This window comes from Tachyglossus aculeatus, chromosome 1 (genome assembly GCF_015852505.1).
Source record: "Tachyglossus aculeatus isolate mTacAcu1 chromosome 1, mTacAcu1.pri, whole genome shotgun sequence".
In the NCBI taxonomy this organism is placed as follows: Eukaryota; Metazoa; Chordata; class Mammalia; order Monotremata; family Tachyglossidae; genus Tachyglossus; species Tachyglossus aculeatus.
In genome coordinates this window covers 104,207,507-104,226,241 of record NC_052066.1, presented here as the reverse complement: position 1 = coordinate 104,226,241, position 18,735 = coordinate 104,207,507, and the positions used below count along the sequence as shown (strand labels likewise).

Genomic DNA, 18,735 nt, shown 5'->3' with positions numbered 1-18,735 from the left:
TCTGTTTATATGAACCATCCCATCCTGTATATATGTATATACGTTTGTACATGTTTATTACTCTATTTATTTATTCATTTATTTATTTTACTTGTACATATCTATTCTATTTATTTTATTTTGTTAGTATGTTTGGTTTTGTTCTCCGTCTCCCCCTTTTAGACTGTGAGCCCACTGTTGGATAGGGACCGTCTCTATATGTTGCCAACTTGTACTTCCCAAGCGCTTAGTACAGTGCTCTGCACACAGTAAGCGCTCAATAAATACGATTGATTGATTGATTGATTTTCGTTGGCCCGGCCTGAAAAAAAAGGTTGTGTTCCGCTTAATAATAATAATGGTATTTGTTAAGCTCTTACTATGGTGCTTACATCAGGAAACTCTCAAAACTATCAAGACAAGCAAAATAAGTCGGTGAAATCTAGGTGTGACTCAGTGCCTGCCTCCCCCTCTCATCGTGGGGAGGGAACGTGTCTGTTTATATGATCCGGCCCATCCTGTATATATGTATATACGCTTGTACATATTTATTACTCTATTTATTCATTTATTTATTTTACTTGTACATATCTATTCTATTTATTTTATTTTGTTAGTATGTTTGGTTTTGTTTTCCGTCTCCCCCTTTTAGACTGTGAGCCCACTGTTGGATAGGGACTGTCTCTATACGTTGCCAACTTGGACTTCCCAAGCGCTTAGTCCAGTGCTCTGCACACAGTAAGCGCTCAATAAATACGATTGATTGATTGATTGATTGATTTTCGTTGGCCCGGCCTGAGAAAAAGTTGTGTTCTGCTTAATAATAATAATAATGGCATTTGTTAAGCGCTTACTATGGTGCTTACATCAGGAAACTCTCAAAACTATCAAGACAAGCAAAATAAGTCGGTGAAATCTAGGTGTGACTCAGTCCCTCTCGTCGTGGGGAGGGAACGTGTCTGTTTATATGAACCGGCCCATCCTGTATATATGTATATACATTTGTACGTATTTATTACTCTATTTATTTATTCATTTATTTATTTTACTTGTACATATCTATTCTATTTATTTTATTTTGTTAGTATGTTTGGTTTTGTTCTCCATCTCCCCCTTTTAGACTGTGAGCCCACTGTTGGGTAGGGACCGTCTCTATATGTTGCCAACTTGTACTTCCCAAGCGCTTAGTCCAGTGCTCTGCGCACAGTAAGCGCTCAATAAATACGATTGATTGATTGATTGATTGATTTTCGTTGGCCCGGCCTGAGAAAAAGTTGTGTTCTGCTTAATAATAATAATAATGGCATTTGTTAAGCGCTTACTATGGTGCTTACATCAGGAAACTCTCAAAACTATCAAGACAAGCAAAATAAGTCGGTGAAATCTAGGTGTGACTCAGTCCCTCTCGTCGTGGGGAGGGAACGTGTCTGTTTATATGAACCGGCCCATCCTGTATATATGTATATACGTTTGTACATATTTATTACTCTATTTTATTTGTACATATCTATTCTATTTATTTTATTTTGTTAGTGTGTTTGGTTTTGTTCTCCGTCTCCCCCTTTTAGACTGTGAGCCCACTGTTGGGTAGGGACTGTCTCTATATGTTCATTCATTCATTCTATCGTATTTATTGAGCGCTTACTGTGTGCAGAGCACTGTACTAAGCGCTTGGGAAGTACAAGTCGGCAACGTAAAGAGACGGTTCCTACCCAACAACGGGCTCACAGTCTAGAGGGGGGAGACAAGACAACAAAACAAAACATGTGGACAGGCGTCAAGTCATCAGAATAAATAGAAGTAAAGCTAGCTGCACATCATTAACAAAATAAATAGAACGGTAACTATGTACAAATAAAATAAATAGAGTAATAAATCTAGACAAACCAACTTGTACTTCCCAAGCGCTTAGTACAGTGCTCTGCACCCAGTAAGCGCTCAATAAATACAATTGATTGATTGATTGTTTATTGTTCTATTGTACTCTTCCAAGCGCTTAGTACAGTGCTGTGTACCCAGTAAGCACTCAGTAAATATGATTGACCGACTGACGATCGACTATGGAGAAACCAGGGCTCAGTGGAAAGAGCCCGGGCTTTGGAGTCAGAGATCGCGGGTTCGAATCCCGACTCCACCACTTGTCAGCTGTGTGACCTTGGGCAAGTCACTTAACTTCTCTGTGCCTCAGTGACCTCATCTGGAAAATGGGGATAAAGACTGTGAGCCCCATGTGGGACAACCTGATCACCTTGTATCGCCCCCAGCGCTTAGAACAGTGTTTGGCACATAGTAAGCGCATAACAAATACCATTATTATTATTATTATTATCAATAATATCCATCAGCCTTTACTGTTGTCCTCTACCAAGGCAGATTGTCATTTTGTGACCACTTTAACATGCTCAGTCACGCTGGTGACACTCAGGATTGAGAGGGCTAGGGTACAGCAGCGTGAAAAAGCAGCATTGCTCAGTGGAAAGAGCCCGGGCTTTGGAGTCAGAGGTCATGGGTTCAAATCCCGGCTCCACCACTTGTCAGCTGTGTGACTTGGGGCAAGTCACTTCACTTCTCTGGGCCTCAGTTAACTCATCTGTAAAATGGGGATTAGGACTGTGAGCCCCCCCGTGGGACAACCTGATCACCTTGTAACCTCCCCAGCGCTTAGAACAGTGCCTTGCACATAGTAAGCGCTTAATAAATAAATGCCATTATTAGAGCCGGTATCTAGGGGAGGCAAAAAGAGGCAACATTATACCAAAGGAAGACAGAGATTGAAATAGTAATTTTGTCCAAAGGGTGTGTTTTTGTATAGTCTGTAGAGTTTTAACCTGTGATGCTAGGTGTTGGGGTCAATGAGCGTGTTGTTGGGTAGGGACTGTCTCTCTAAGTTGCCAAGTTGTACTTTCCAAGAGCTTAGTACAGTGCTCTACACACGGTAAGTGCTCAATAAATAAGAGAAGCAGCGTGGCTCAATGGAAAAGAGCCCGGGCTTTGGAGTCAGAGGTCATGGGTTCAAATCCCGGCTCCTCCAGTTGTCAGCTGTGTGACTTGGGGCAAGCCACTTCACTTCTCTGGGCCTCAGTTCCCTCATCTGTAAAATGGGGATTAAGACTGTGAGCCCCCCGTGGGACAACCTGGTCACCTTGTAGCCTCCCCAGCGCTTAGAACAGTGCTTTGAACATAGTAAGCGCTTAATAAATGTCATTATTATTATTATTATTATTAAATACAATTGAATGAGCGAATGAATGAGAGCAGTGATATTGAGAGGTGGCTGTCAACTGATGCCCAGTTATGCCGCTTAACCGAACGATAGGGACCCGAGTAATCCTGCAGGGATCAGCTCGGTGCGGTGCAACTTTTGAAGCCACTAGCGTAGTCAGTCAGGCGATTGTATTTATTGAGCACTTACTGCGTGCCTAGCACTGTACTAAGCACTCGGCAGAGTACAGTGCAACAATACAGCAGATGCATTCCCTACCCACACGAGCTTACAGTCTAGAGGGGAAGACAGCCATTAATAAAAATAAAATTGTAGATAAGTACATAAGTGCTGCGGAGCTGGGAGGCGGGGTGAGAAGCAGTGTGGCTCAGTGGAAAGAGCCTGGGCTTTGGAGTCAGAGGTCATGGGTTCAAATCCCGGCTCCACCAATTGTCAGCTGTGTGACCTTGGGCAAGTCACTTAACTTCTCTGAGCCTCAGTTACCTCATCTGTAAAATGGGGATTAAGACTGTGAGCCCCACGTGGGACAACCTGATCACTTTTTATCCCCCCCAGTGCTTAGAACAGTGCTTTGCATATAGTAAGCGCTTAACAAATGCCAACATTATTATTATTATTATTATTCTCTGGGCCTCAGTGACCTCATCTGTAAAAATGGGGATTAAGACTGTGAGCCCCCCGTGGGACAACCTGATCACCTTGTAACCTCCTGAGCACTTAGAGCAGTGCTTTGCACATAGTAAGCACTTAATAAATGCCATTATTATTATTATTATTATAAAGGGAGCAGGTCAGGGTGAGGCAGAAGGGAGAGGGATAAGAGGAAAGGAGGGTTTAGGGAAGGCATCTTGGACAAGGTGTGCCTTCAATAAGCTTTGAAAGAGGGGAGAGTAATTAGTGATTGTCATCTATATGTTGCCAACTTGTACTTCCCAAGCATTTAGTACAGTGCTCTGCACACAGTAAGCGCTCAATAAATGCGATTGAATGAATGAATGAATGAATCTCTAACTCAATCTTGTCCAAAGAATGGGAGGGGATTCCCTAGCCGACGATCCTGTTGGAAGCGAAGAGGTGGAGACAGGTGAAACGACGTTCGAACAAACTGAATCCGAGAGGGCCATTTCGCAGAGCCGTAGGGTGCGGGAGTGGGTGGATGATAAAGGACTGATTATAAGAAATGTTCTGGGTAATAATAATAATAATGGCATTTGTTAAGCACTTACTATGTGCAAAGCACTGTTCTAAGCGCTGGGGAGGTTACAAGGTGATCAGGTTGTCCCACAGGGGGCTCACAGTCTTAATTCCCATTTTCCAGATGAGGGAACTGAGGCCCAGAGAAGTTAAGTGACTTGTCCAAAGTCACACAACTGACAATTGGCGGAGCGGGGATTTGAACCCATGACCCCTGACTCCAAAGCCCGGGCTCTTTCCACTGAGCCACGCTGCTTCCCGAGGTAGCCTGCATCCATACAACCAGTACTGCTGATTTATTACTCTTTTTATTTTACTTGTACATATTTACTGTTCTATTTATTTTGTTAATGACGTGCATCTGATGTACCTACCTCCTTCCCCTCCCCGCAGCACCTGTATATATGTTTGTATAGATTTATTACTCTATTTATTTTACTTGAACATATTTACTGTTCTATTTATTTTGTTAATGAGGTGCATCTAGCTTTACTTCTATTTATTCTGATGACTTGACACCTGTCCACATGTTTTGTTTTGTTGTCTATCTCCCCCTTCCAGACTGTGAGCCCATTGTTGGGTAGGAACCATCTCTTTGTGTTGCCAGCTTGTACTTCCCAAGCGCTTAGTCCAGCGCTCTGCACACAGTAAGCGCTCAATAAATACGATTGAATGAATAAATGATTCAAGGTCTGTTGCCTTGACCCTTGTTCTTTGAAAGCAAAGAACAGTGCTTTGCACAGAGTAAGCGCTTAACAAATACCATCTTTATTATTATTATTGACCCCTGTTCCGCCTCCAGGGAGTCCAGAACATCAAGTTACCCTTTTACCATTGAAAGATGTGCGGGGCCTTCTGGTCCTTTGCAGTCTTTTTATCCCGTCTATCTATGTACACATAAAATGAGCCCCATGTGGAGCAGAGATTGGGTCTATTCATTTTGTATCCCTCCTAGTGCTTAGCATATTGCGTGATACAGAGTAAGTACTTTCATTCATTCATTCATTCATTCAATCATATTTATTGAGCGCTTACTGTACTAAGCAGAGCACTGTACTATGCGCTTGGGAAGTGCCGGTCGGCAACGTATAGAGACGGTCCCTACCCAACAACGGGCTCACAGTCTAGAAAACAAAACATGTAGACAGGTGTCAAAATCATCAGAATAAATAGAATTATAGCTATACTTATAAGTACTTATAATAAGCACTTATTATAAGTACTTATAAGTATAGCTATAATTAGTTAATATACATTATATATATACTGTTAATTAATATATGATCGTATAATAAGTATAAGTATATATACTTATATAAGTACATGATAGATGCACCTCTCAGGGTCGCACCTGGAGGGTTTCCAGTACGCTACCATTCTTGACTATGGGAGGGAGAGTCAAGTAGAGGAAAAAACCATTCCATTCCTAGCTTGGGCAGTGGCTAGCCAGTGGCAGGCAATCTGCTACAAGTCAAAACTCACCTGTGCTGGGCAGCAGCGGCGTGGGAGGAATTCGAGGGCAGAGACCCAGGTTTACTGTGCAGAAGGCGGCAATCGTAAACCGCTTCAGCGTTTTTACCAAGGAAGCTCCATGGATCCACTCCCCGATGAAAGTAGGGCGTTCTGGGAGAGACGTGTCCACGGCGTCACTGAGGGTCGGACACGACAGCATAAGACAACAACAACTTGATAAATGGCATTGTATATGCACATAAATTACTCTATTACTCTATTTATTACTCTATTTATTACTCTATTATTACTCTATTTATTTTACTTGTACATATTTATTCTATTTATTTTATTCTGTTGATATGTTTGGTTTTGTTCTCTCTCTCCCCCTTTTAGACTGTAAGCCCCCACTGTTGGGTAGGGACTGTCTCTATATGTTGCCAACTTGTACTTCCCAAGCACTTAGTGCAGTGCTCTGCAAACAGTAAGCGCTCAATAAATATGATTGACTGATTGATTGATTCTCTGTCTCCCCCTTCTAGACTGTGAGCCCACTGTTGGGTAGGGACCGTCTCTATATGTTGCCAACTTGTACTTCCCAAGCGCTTAGTGCAGTGCTCTGCACACAGTAAGCACCCAATAAATATGATTGATTGATTCTCTGTCTCCCCCTTCTAGACTGTGAGCCCACTGTTGGGTAGGGACTGTCTCTATATGTTGCCAACTTGTACTTCCCAAGCGCTTAGTGTTGTGCTCTGCACACTGTAAGCAGTCAATAAATATGATTGACTGATTGATTGATTCTCTGTCTCCTCCTTCTAGATTGTGAGCCCACTGTTGGGTAGGGACCGTCTCTATATGTTGCCAACTTGTACTTCCCAAGAGCTTAGTACAGTGCTCTGCACACAGTAAGCGCTCCATAAATACGATTGAATGAATGAATGAATGGGTGGCCTCCCAAAGCATTTTGGGACACATTACTGTTCCATTCATTCATTCAATCGCATTTATTGAGCACTTACTATGTGCAGAGCACTGGACTAAGCGTTTAACTCAGCAGAGTGTGGAATCCTGGACTGAATCAATCCATTGGGACTTCCACAGGGATTCTCTAGAACCACCTGTTTATAGGATCAGGCATCTTCTGGGGTTGGGTGGGCCCCCAGAAAAATAATAATAATAATGATGTGCATATAGCTTTAATTCTATTTGTTCTGATGACTTTGACACCTGTCTACATGTTTTGTTTTGTTGTCTGCCTCCCCCTTCTAGACTGTGAGCCTGCTGTTGGGTAGGGACCGTCTCTATATGTTGCCAACTTGTACTTCCCAAGCGCTTAGTACAGTGCTCTGCATACAGTAAGTGCTCAATAAATGCGGTTGAATGAATGAATGAATAATAGTAATTGTGGTATTAATAATAATAATAATAATGATGATGATGGCATTTATTAAGCGCTTACTATGTGCAAAGCACTGTTCTAAGTGCTGGGAAAGTTACAAGGTGATCAGGTCCCACGGTGGCTCACAGTCTTAAACCCCACTTTACAGATAACAGAACCGAGGCACAGAGAAGTTAAGTGACTTGCCCAAAGTCGCACAGCTAAGTGGCAGAGTCAGGGTTTGAACCCATGACCTCTGACTCCAAAGCCCGGGCTCTTTCCCCGAGCCACGCTGCTTCTTTAGTGCTTACGATGTGCCAGGCACTGTTCTAAGTGCTGAGGTGAATACAAGCTAATCATCATCATCATCATCAATTGTATTTATTGAGCACTTACTGTGTGCAGAGCACTGTACTAAGCGCTTGGGAAGTACAAGTTGGCAACATATAGAGACAGTCCCTACCCAATAGTGGGCTCACAGTCTAAAAGGGGGAGAATCAATTTGGGCACAGTCCCTGTCCCACCGGGGCCTCACAGTTTTAATCCCCATTTTGCAGATGAGGTAAGCGAGGCACAGAAAAGTTAAGCGACCTGCCCAAGATCACACAGCAGAAAAGGGCCGGACCCGGGACTAGAACTCAGGTCCTTCCGACTGCCAGGCCTGTGGTCTATCCAGTAGTCCACGCTGCTTCTCTGGGGCACTGGGGCAGACTAATTCCGTCTTAACCTTCAAAGATTTGGGCGGAACCGGATTCTCTAGTGTAAGGGAAGAAGAAAATCAGTTGTCCCCTTTTATTCAACCCCTGGTTAGTTGTAGGGTTGAGTGACGGGAAGCCTCCAAGAGATATTTATTGAGCGCTTACTGTGTGCAGAGCACTGTACTAAGGGCTTACTTGTCCAGGGGTTTTACTTGTTCAGATGATTCAGAAGGGGGAGGGAGCTGGGGAAAAGAGGGTTTACTCTCCTGGATCAGGTAAGACCTCTCTCACAAGAAAACTTTAAAGCCTTCAACCATTCTGTTTGTCAGTCCAACTCCCTCTCCCTTCTGTATTATCTACACCTTCCGTTCCACAGCACATCTGTACATAGCCCTAATTTATTTCTTTATTTTGATTCGTCCGTCTCTCCCTCTGGACTTTAAGCTCATCATGGGCAGGACTATGTCTTCCAATTCTGCGGTATTGCACTCTCCCATGCGCTTAGTACTGTGCTCTGCACTCAGTAAAGATAAGAAGCAGTGTGGTCTAGTGAAGAGAGCCTGGGCCTGAGCGTCAGAAGGACCTAGGTTCTAATTCTGGCCCGACCAATTGCTTGCTGTGTGACCTTTGGTAAGTCACTTAACTTCTAGATTTCTAGACTGTGAGCCCGCTCTTCTAGAATGTGAGCCCACAATTGGATAGGGACCGTCTCTATATGTTGCCAGCTTGTACTTTCCAAGCGCTTAGTACAGTGCTCTGCACACAGTAAGCGCTCAATAAATACGATTGAATGAATGAATGAACTTCTGTGCCTCAGTTTGCTCGACTGTAAAATGGGGATACCTGTTATCCCTCCTACTTGGTGAGCCCCATGTGGCAGAGGGACAGCCTCATTAGATTGTACCTACTTCAGTGCTTAGAACAGCATTTGATGCGTAGTAAGTGCTTAACAAATACCATAAAAAAAGAAATACCATTGATTGAGTAAATATAAGGAAATACCATTGATTGAGTAAATATAAGAAGCTCTCTTCCTCCCTTCAAAGCCCTACTGAGAGCTCACCTCCTCCAGGAGGCCTTCCCAGACTAAGCCCCCTCCTTCCTCTCCCCCCTCCCCATCCCCCCCCGCCTTACCTCCTTCCCCTCCCCACAGCACCTGTATATTCATTCAATCGTATTTATTGAGCTATTACTGTGTGCAGAGCACTGTACTAAGCGCTTGGGAAGTACAAGTTGGCAAGATATGCCCACTGTTGGGTAGGGACTGTCTCTATATGTTGCCAACTTGTAGTTCCCAAGTGCTTAGTGCTCTGCACACAGTAAGCGCTCAATAAATACGATTGATGATGATGATGATGATATAGTGACAGTCGCTACCCAACAGCGGGCTCACAGTCTAGAAGGGGGAGACAGACAACAAAACAAAACATATTAACAAAATAAAATAAATAGAATAAATATGTCCAAGTAAAAATAAAGAAAGAGTAATAAATACGTACAAACATATATACAGGTAGTGCTAATAATGATGGCATCCGTTAAGCGCTTACTATGTGCCGAGCACTGTTCCAAGCGCTGGGGTAGATACAAGGCAATCAGGTTGTCCCACGTGACACAGAAGCAGTGTGGCTCAGTGGAAAGAGCCCGGGCTTGGGAGTCGGAGGTCGTGGGTTCTAATCCCGGCTCACCACTTGTCAGCTGGGTGACTTTGGGCAAGCCACTTACCTTCTCTGGGCCTCAGTTCCCACATCTGTATATATGTTTGTACATATTTATTACTCTATTTTACTTGTACATATTTATTCTTTTTATTTTATTTTGTTAACATGTTTTGTTTTGTTGTCTGTCTCCCCCTTCTAGACTGTGAGCCCACTGTTGGGTAGGGACGGTCTCTATATGTTGCCAACTTGTACTTCCCAAGTGCTTAGTACAGTTCTCTGCACATAGTAAGCGCTCAATAAATACGATTGAATGAAGGAATGATTGAATGTGGTCTAATAGAGCAGGGGAAGCAGCCAGGACACCTAGGTTCTAGTTCTGGCTCTGCTAAAACCTTGGGCAAGTCACTTCTTTGGGCTTCAGTTTTTTCAACTATAAAATGGGAATAAGATATCTGTTCTTCCTACCTTTTATATTATAAGCCCTGGGAGGGAGAGCTATTGTGTCCAGTCTATTTATTTTGAATCTACTCCATCACACAGTGACATATGGAGAGAACTTAATAAATGCTATTATTATTGTTACTACTACTAAAGTTCTTTAACACTGTTTTACACCGAGTAGGAATAATTTAATCTCTTCAAATGATAATAACTCAATATGACGATTCTTTGCAGAGATGGGGAACTTAGTAATGATCAGACAGAACAAGAGGAGGAAGAAGAAGATGAAGATGAAAGTGAAGAAAGTGAAGAAAGTTCAGATGAGGAAGAAACAGACGAAGAGGAAGATGAAGCTGATGAAGAGAATCCAGATATAAATAAATATATGGCAATTGGTGACTTTGTTGCTCAGCAAGAGGGCGACCTCACAATTAAGGTAAAATATAACTTTGGAACTTTGTCATTGGACATTTATGCAGTTTCCAATATCTAGGATGAAAGCACGCTCATTCTATTTAATGAAAAAGCTGTCATCGAGCTACTTAATTTATGGAAGAAGGTTAAAATTTGGTACTTTTTGAGCTAGTCTGTCTTTGCACTAGAGGAAAACATTTAATCCACAAAGATGGTTAAAGGGAAAAAAGTGAAAGGAAATCTTTAGGAGGTAGGCAGCTCGCCTGTGAGCAAAACCAAAATATACGTATCAACGATGATAGCAGCAAATATTCTGAATTTTGCTGAAAAAGTTTTAAGGATGAGCAAGCAAGGGTTTAGGAGGGCCGTATAGTTTGAATAAAGGAGATCTGAGTTTGAGACTTGAGCTGGATTCTGGGTCTATTCTTGCAGTTCTGTTTCTGTGGCACCTTAACCCCCTTCTTGTCCCCGCTCCCATTTTTCAGATACGCCACCTCAGTACTCTTAGCACTTGCATATTTATTTGTTATTGATTTAATTGCCCATCCTGGAGTATTATTTAGCTCACTCTCTTTTCACTATTCGGTCATTTTATGTGCGAACTTTGGCTCCTCGGGAGAGTAGATGCTCAGAGTCCGTGCTAGTGGGGATGGTGAGAGTCAGCATTTCTCCTGCCATGGAGCAGTTCTTCCTGGGGAAACCCTTAAAATCGGCTCTGGAGCTCTCCTTCAGCAAGCTCAGCTGAGCTAGTCATCCTGGAATGGTTGGGAAAATAGGAGGTGTAACCTAAGAGGGTGGTGAAAACCCTTATCCAGGAAGAAGAGGAGCAAAAAAATTGCATGTTTTGAAGACTTGACCAGTATTCACCCTTGAACTCCATAGTCTGAGAATCTCATCTACTAGGCCTTTGATCAAAATAATATAAAATAATCTCGTCATCGTCAGCACCATCAGTGAGGGGTATTTACTGAGTACTCACTATGAGCAGAGCACTGAACTAAGTGGTAGGGAGTACAGTACAATAGAGTTGGTAGACCCAGTTGCCGCACACAACGAGCTTGAAGTCTGGAAGGGGAGACAGACATTAATATAAATAAATAATTTATACTATGTGATTTAAAGATACATGCTGAAGTGCTGGCGGACTGACGATGGGGCAAATGCCCTCAAAGGTTATTCATTCATTCAATCGTATTTATTGAGCGCTTACTGTGTGCAGAGCACTGTACTAAGGGCTTAGTGGTCCAGAAGCTTAGATCAATCAATCAATCAATCATATTTATTGAGTGCTTACTGTGTGCAGATCACTGTACTAAGCGCTTGGGAAGTACAAGTTGGCAACATGTGGAGACAGTCCCTACCCAACAGTGGGCTCACAGTCTAAAAGGGAAGGGAGAGGGAGCCAGGGAAAAGAGGGTTTACTCTGGGAAGGTCTCCTGGATTAGGTAAAACCTCTCTCACAAAGAAACTTTTAAGCATTCAACCATTCTGTTTGTCAGTACATAATAATAACAATGGCATTTATTAAGTGCTTACTATGTGCAAAGCACTGTTCGAAGCGCTGGGGAGGTTACCAAGTGATCAGGTTGTCCCACGGGGGGCTCACAGTCTTAATCCCCATTTTCCAGATGAGGTAACTGAGGCCCAGAGAAGTGAAGTGACTTGCCCAAAGTCACACAGCTGACAAGTGGCAGAGCCGGGATTTGAACCCATGACCTCTGACTCCAAAGCCCGGGCTCTTTCCACTGAGCCATGCTGCTTCTCTGAGCCACACTGCTTCTCATAAGTACATAGTATGTACTTATGTAGATAGTATGTATATACATAGCATGTACATAAATTCACTATTTTTTTAATAGTAATAATGTTGGTATTTGTCAAGCGCTTACTATTTGCCAAGCGCTGTAGTTTTTTTCAGTTACTACTTGAAAATGTCCCTTTTCAGTTCTCAGTTACTTCACTGAAATGGAAAAATAGCATACAAAGTTTAAGAATCCAGATATTTTTCTAGTTGAAATACATTCTCATGGGATTATGAGAGTGAATCTGTGCCCTTTGGGCATTTGGAATTCACCCCACCCTCAGCCCCACAGTGCTTTTGTACATATCTGCCTCTATATGTTGCCAACCTGTACTTCCCAAGTGCTTAGTACAGTGCTCTGCACACAGTTAGCGCTCAATAAATGTGATTGAATGAATGAAAGAATATCTGTAAATTATGTATTTGTATTAATGTCTGTCTCACCCACTAGGCTGTAAGTTTGCGGGCAAACAAGTCTGCCAACTCTATTGCAATATACTCTCCCAGGTGCTTAGTGCAGTGCTCTGCGCACAGTAAGCGCTTAATAAATCCTATTGATTAACTGAGGTACCACTGATTGAGTGTGCTTGTGTGAACAGGGACATGTGTCCTGTCAAGCTTTGAAGCCTTTAGTGTAGAGGCTAAATTTTTGAATCTTCTCAGTGGCTACTACAGCTGACTTAATAAATCATAATATATCGAGGAAAAGCTTTTGGTAAGGATCAGAATTAATAGCAAGTATGAAGCATATCTCCTATTTTGACACCTGACAATTTGTGAATTTACGGAGCTTATTTCTCTTGAAGAAAAGTGAGGTTCTCCTGATACTTGAAAAGAAACCAGATGGTTGGTGGCTAGCCAAAAACTCCAACGGAAGCCAAGGCATCGTTCCCAAAACCTACCTGGAGGTTAGCATGTTTGTGAATTCTTCTCTTTTCATTGTCTTTTTGGTCCCGGCCATTTTTGGCAGCATTTCCCTTCAGCATAGCGGCAAACTTCTGCGGGATATGGAGTGTGATTAAATTTCAAAGGACTCTAGAGAAAATTTAAAAAATCCTTTTCACGTAAAACACCCAAAAGGAAATCAGTCCTGTGGTGTATACTGTAAGAAGGCATTAGAGGATGCTATTGAAACTAATCCCAATTAAAAGGCAGAACAGCATAGTTGTGATTGGGAGACAAGAGACCTAGGTTTTAGCCCCAGTTAGTAGTAACAATAATAATAATAATAGAAGGTATTTGTTGTGTGCTTACTGTGTCCTAAGCTCTGGGGTAGATATAAGATTAACAGGTTGGCATAACACACAGTCCTTGTCCCGTACGAGGCTCCCAGGGTCAGATGAGGAAACTGAGACATAGAGAGGGAAAGTGTTTGCGTGTTAAATGGTATTTGTTAAGCTCTTATTATTTGCCTGGTGCTACTCTAAGCCCTTGGGAAGATACAAAGTAACCAGGTTGGACACGGTCCATGTCCCACGTGGGGCTCACGGGCTTAATCCCCATTTTACGGGTGAGGAAACTGAGGCATTAAGAGCTGAAATTACTTGTGCAAGGTCACGCAGCTGGGAAGTGGCAGAGCTAGGATTAAAAGTGAGGTCTACCCACCCCGGGCCCGGGTTCGTTACATTTGGCTGTGCTGTTTCCCAGCTCTATTACCGGCCTGCTGTGTGACTTTAGGCAACTCATTCACATGCTGTTTATCTCAGTTTCCTCATCTAAAAAGGGAGGTTGATGCCATCTGCTTTTCCTTACGTCATAAGGAGGAGACTATAACATAGATGATGACAGTAATAACTGTGGTACTCGTTAAGCACTTACTATGTGCCAAGCACTGTACTAAGAGCTGGGGTAGATATAAGATAATCAGGTTGGATACTATTCCCGTACCATGTCAATGTGCTTTGGAAAAGTAAAAACACACTACAAATGCAAGGTATTATTATTAAAAGGCCAGAACAATAAATCAATATTTTAAAAAATTAAATAATAATAATAATAATAACATTTATTAAGCGCTTACTATGTGCAAAGCACTGTTCTAAGTGCTGGGGAGGTTACAAGGTGATCAGGTTGTCCCATGGGGGCTCAGTCTTAGTCCCCATTTTACAGATGAGATAACTGAGGCCCAGAGAAGTGAAGTGACTTGCCCAAAGTCACACAGCTGACAGTTGGCGGAGCCGGGGTTTGAACCTCTGACTCCAAAGCCCGGGCTCTTTCCACTGAGCCAAGCTGCTTCTCTACATACACACAGCATACATACACACAGTGATTTAGATACTCGGCCCTTTTTTTTTTTCACGGTATTTGTTAAGCATTTATTATGTGCCAGTCGCTAAGCGCTTGGGGACATACAGGTGAATCAGGTTGGACATAGTCCATATGTGGGCTCACAGTCTTAATCCCCATTTTACAGATAAGGTAACTGAGGCACAGAGCAGTGAAGTGACTGCCCAGAGTCACACAGCAGACAAGCGGTGGAGCCACGAGGAGAACCCAGGTCCTTAAGACTTCAGGCCTCTATCAACTAAGCTACACTGCTTCTCCTATTCCTTTTAGTTTACTTTTTTCCTTGACTTTCCCTTCTCTTTATTACCTTACTTATTTTTAAAACCACATTTAGCCCTTCACAAATACCACATGTTGATATTTGGAGAAACTATCTAGTTCCCCTCCCGAGGAGTAAGCTTGAGTTCTTAAGTAGTAATCTGCTTTGATTCATTCACATTTAATTTTATAAACCTTACAACGCTGTCAAGAAAAGGCCAGAAAAGTTCCTTTCCCTTTGCGGAATGTGATAGCAATGAACGTCAAGGATTCAGTTGCCGGAAAACTGAAGTTTCTTGCTTTGATTGAATTAAGTTCTCAAGGGTGAATATGTTTGATGAACTGAGTGTCCAGGGGGATGGGGAATTTATCGCCAGCTTTGGTTTAACTGACTGTTTCGAGCACTTGGTATGGTGAGGCAGTTTAGAGACCCCAAGTCTTTTTCTAAATGCTTATACTGACAGCAAAAAAGTAATTCATATTTTAATCTTGACTTTTAGCCCTACGATAAAGAAGGGAAAGGTCAGGAGTCAAGTGAAGAGGAAAGTGAAGAAGACATAGACATGGTAGATGAAACAGCAGATGGGACCAAAATTAAACCGAGGTGATTTGAGTTTGCGAAGCATCAAAGTTGATGGAGTGAAACTTCTGCGAAAGTGTTTTTGTTATTCAAAAATAGCTGGAAGTGGAGAGACCTGAGCTGACATTTTAACTCTTGGTCTGTGGCAGAGACTATTCTTGCCGCTTTATACTTACGCCAAACCTCGCTGGTCCTGACTTGGTTGTAGTAGTCATGTCGGATGTACATAAAATAATATTCTCTTTGGATAAACAGTGCCGTGGATTTTATTGTTCTGTTTTCCATATGTTCTTTGGGCTAGCAATCTCTCTAGACTGTAAGCTCCCGGAGGTCAGGAAATGCCTCTCCCAACTCTGTTCTATTGTACTCTCCCAAATGCAGAGCTCTGCACACAGTAAGTTGTCCATAAATTGGAGATTGAGTGACTGGGCCCCCCAAAAAAATCAAGCAGTATTTGTCATGTAGCTTTGTGTGCATCTCTGGAGTGAAGGAGAATAATCTCGTCTCCCATGGTGTCTTCTGTAAAACAATAAAACTCCGAACTGGAGTTCCTCAGTTCATTGCCGAAAACATCAATTACCGGATAAATGAAATGGCATCGTTGTGCTGATACATGTTCATTTGCAGCCCAAGGGTTATTCCTGCTTCACGGTATCTATTTTCTTCTTCTCTTCTGACACCCAGGACAGATTCTCATTGGAGTGCTGTCAAAAAAGCTATCACAGAGGTCAGTCTTTATTCCTATATTATTCGTGAAGCATTCGGATGCTTGGTGACCTAACCATCTAGGCAGAATTAGTGAACGATTATGCTTAGGTGAACTCAGATCATTTTGGAAAAATTCGTCCTTAGCGTGTCTCAAAGCGGAGGCTCCGTAAATGTTGTTGCGTAATTAAATTGTCATCCATAAAGTTGAGTCATTCATTCATTCATTCTATCGTATTTATTGAGCACTTACTGTGTGCAGAGCACTGTACTAAGCGCTTGGGAAGTACAAGTCAGCAACATAAAGAGACGGTTCCTACCCAACCATCTAGAGGGGGGAGACAAGACAACAAAACAAAACATGTGGACAGGTGTCAAGTCATCAACCCCACCTCAGGAAGGTTGGTAGTTGAGAAGCAAATTCTGGCTTGGGAGGCCCATTAGATGTCTTCTTTTCGGGTCAACCAGAACCTTAATCTGACCATAGATTCTGTAGATAACGTTTTCTGCAAAAACCCCTCCTTTGCCTGTTTATAGCCCCTTCTGCTTAGTCGGAGGAAATGAAGATGCCTCTGCATGGATCCCTCTCTATGCTACAGTCTCAAGATGGCTGGCAGGTTGCGTTCGATACTGCCCAAGGGGACGAATTAATAATAATGATTGTGATAATAATAATAATAATGGCATTTAAGTGCTTTCTTCTACTACTAATAATAATGGTGGCATTTGTTAAGTGCTTACTATGTGCTAAGCACTGTTCTAAGCGCTGGAAATAATTTTGGTATTTGTTAAGCGCTTACTATGTGCCAAGCACTGCTCTAAGCACGGGGGAGATACAAGGTAATCAGGTTGTCCCACATGGGGCTCACAGTCTTAATCCCCATTTTCCAGGTGAGGTCACTGAGGCACAGAGAAGTTAAGTGACTTGCCCAAAGTCACACAGCTGATAAGTGGTGGAGTCAGGATTAGAACCCATGACCTCTGACACTCAAGTCCTGGGCCTGGCAAGTAACCCCATCTTGTGCAGATGACCCCCCACCCCCACCCCACCTCATTAACCCCTCCGCCCCCCACCTCAGGAAGGTTGGTAGTTGAGATTCATATATATATATTCTCATATATATTCATATATATGTTGCCAACTTGTACTTCCCAAGCGCTTAGTACAGTGCTCTGCACACAGTAAGCACTCAATAAATACTATTGAATGAATGAATGAAAGCTCATGGTCTTTCCACTGAGCCACGTATTTGTTAAACGCTCACTATGTGATGATGATGATGGCATTTATTAAGCACTTACTATGTGCAAAGCACTGTTCTAAGCGTGGGGAGGTTACAAGGTAATCAGGTTGTCCCACGGGGGGCTCACAGCCTTCATCCCCATTTTACAGATGAGGGAACTGAGGCCCAGAGAAGTGAAGTGACTGGCCGAAAGTCACACAGCTGACAATTGGCGGAGTCGGGATTTGAACCCCTGACCTCTGACTCCAACACCCGTCCTCTTACCAATGAGCCATGCTGCTTCCCCGTAATGTGCCAAGCACTGTACTCAGCACTGGAGAGGAGACAAGCAAATCGGGTTGGACACAGTCCCCGTCCCACGCGGGGCTCTTGGTCTCAATTCCCGTTTTACAGATGAAGTAATTGAGGCCCGGAGAAATGAAGTGACTTGCCCAAGGTCACCCAGCAGACATGGGGCGGTGGAGCCGGGGATTAGAACTCATGACCTTCCGACTCCCAGATTCATGCTCTGTTATCCACTGCGCCATACAATGTTACCTCTAGAAGGGCTCCAGAAATAGTGGCATTATTGTGATTTAGCCATCAGAGAAGCAGCGTGGCTCAGTTGAAAGAGCACGGGCTTGGGAGCCTGAGGTCATGGGTTCTAATCCCGGCTCCGCCACTTGTCAGCTGGGTGACTTTGGGCAAGTCACTTAACTTCTCTGGGCCTGTTATCTCATCTGCAAAATGGGGATTAAGACTGTGAGCCCTAAGTGGGACAACCTGATCACCTTGTATCCCCCCCACCAGCGCTTAGAACAGTGTTTGGCACATAGTAAGCGCTTAATAAATGCCATCATTATTATTATCATTATTATCATTATTATTATTATTATTATTATTATTATTATCAGAGCACTGGCAGCATGCCACCATAAAAACTGTAAAAAATACTGCCACCCTATACTGTTTGGAGCTCAGTGTCAAGGGTGGTATTTTTTATATGGCATTTGTTAAGCGCTTACTATGTGCAAAGCACCGTTCTAAGCGCTGGGGGGATACAAGGTGATCAGGTTGTCCCACGTGGGGCTCACAGTCTTAATCCCCATTTTGCAGATGAGGGAACTGAGGCTCAGAGAAGTTAAGTGACTTGCCCAAGGTCACACAGCAGACATGTGGCGGAGCCGGGATTGCCCCTCTGAGGATGGGGAGGAGGTGGGTAAGAAGAATTGAGGGATGGGGAAACAGCGACCTAAAAACCCTCAAATCGATTTTGCGACTGATCTTTGCAGGTTAACACGATCGACGTGTTGACCACCATGGGAGCTATTCCTGCAGGGTTTCGCCCATCAACACTCTTTCAACTTTTAGAAGAAGGTAAGGCTTTATGCGTCAAAACTATATTGGATAAGCTGGGTTTTTTTCGTTAAAAAGGATTA

At 43.0% G+C, this 18,735-nt stretch overlaps 1 protein-coding gene across 1 annotated transcript in view; it reads left to right on the top strand.

Moving 5' to 3' along the window:
* Positions 1-18,735, top strand: part of NPHP1 (nephrocystin 1) — a 69,837-nt gene that overhangs the window by 17,301 nt on the left and 33,801 nt on the right. The window contains exons 5-9 of the mRNA XM_038751410.1: positions 10,264-10,465; positions 13,051-13,152; positions 15,289-15,392; positions 16,053-16,095; positions 18,589-18,673. Of these exons, the coding sequence (XP_038607338.1) occupies positions 10,264-10,465; positions 13,051-13,152; positions 15,289-15,392; positions 16,053-16,095; positions 18,589-18,673 (536 nt within the window). The remainder of the gene's footprint in view (positions 1-10,263; positions 10,466-13,050; positions 13,153-15,288; positions 15,393-16,052; positions 16,096-18,588; positions 18,674-18,735) is intronic.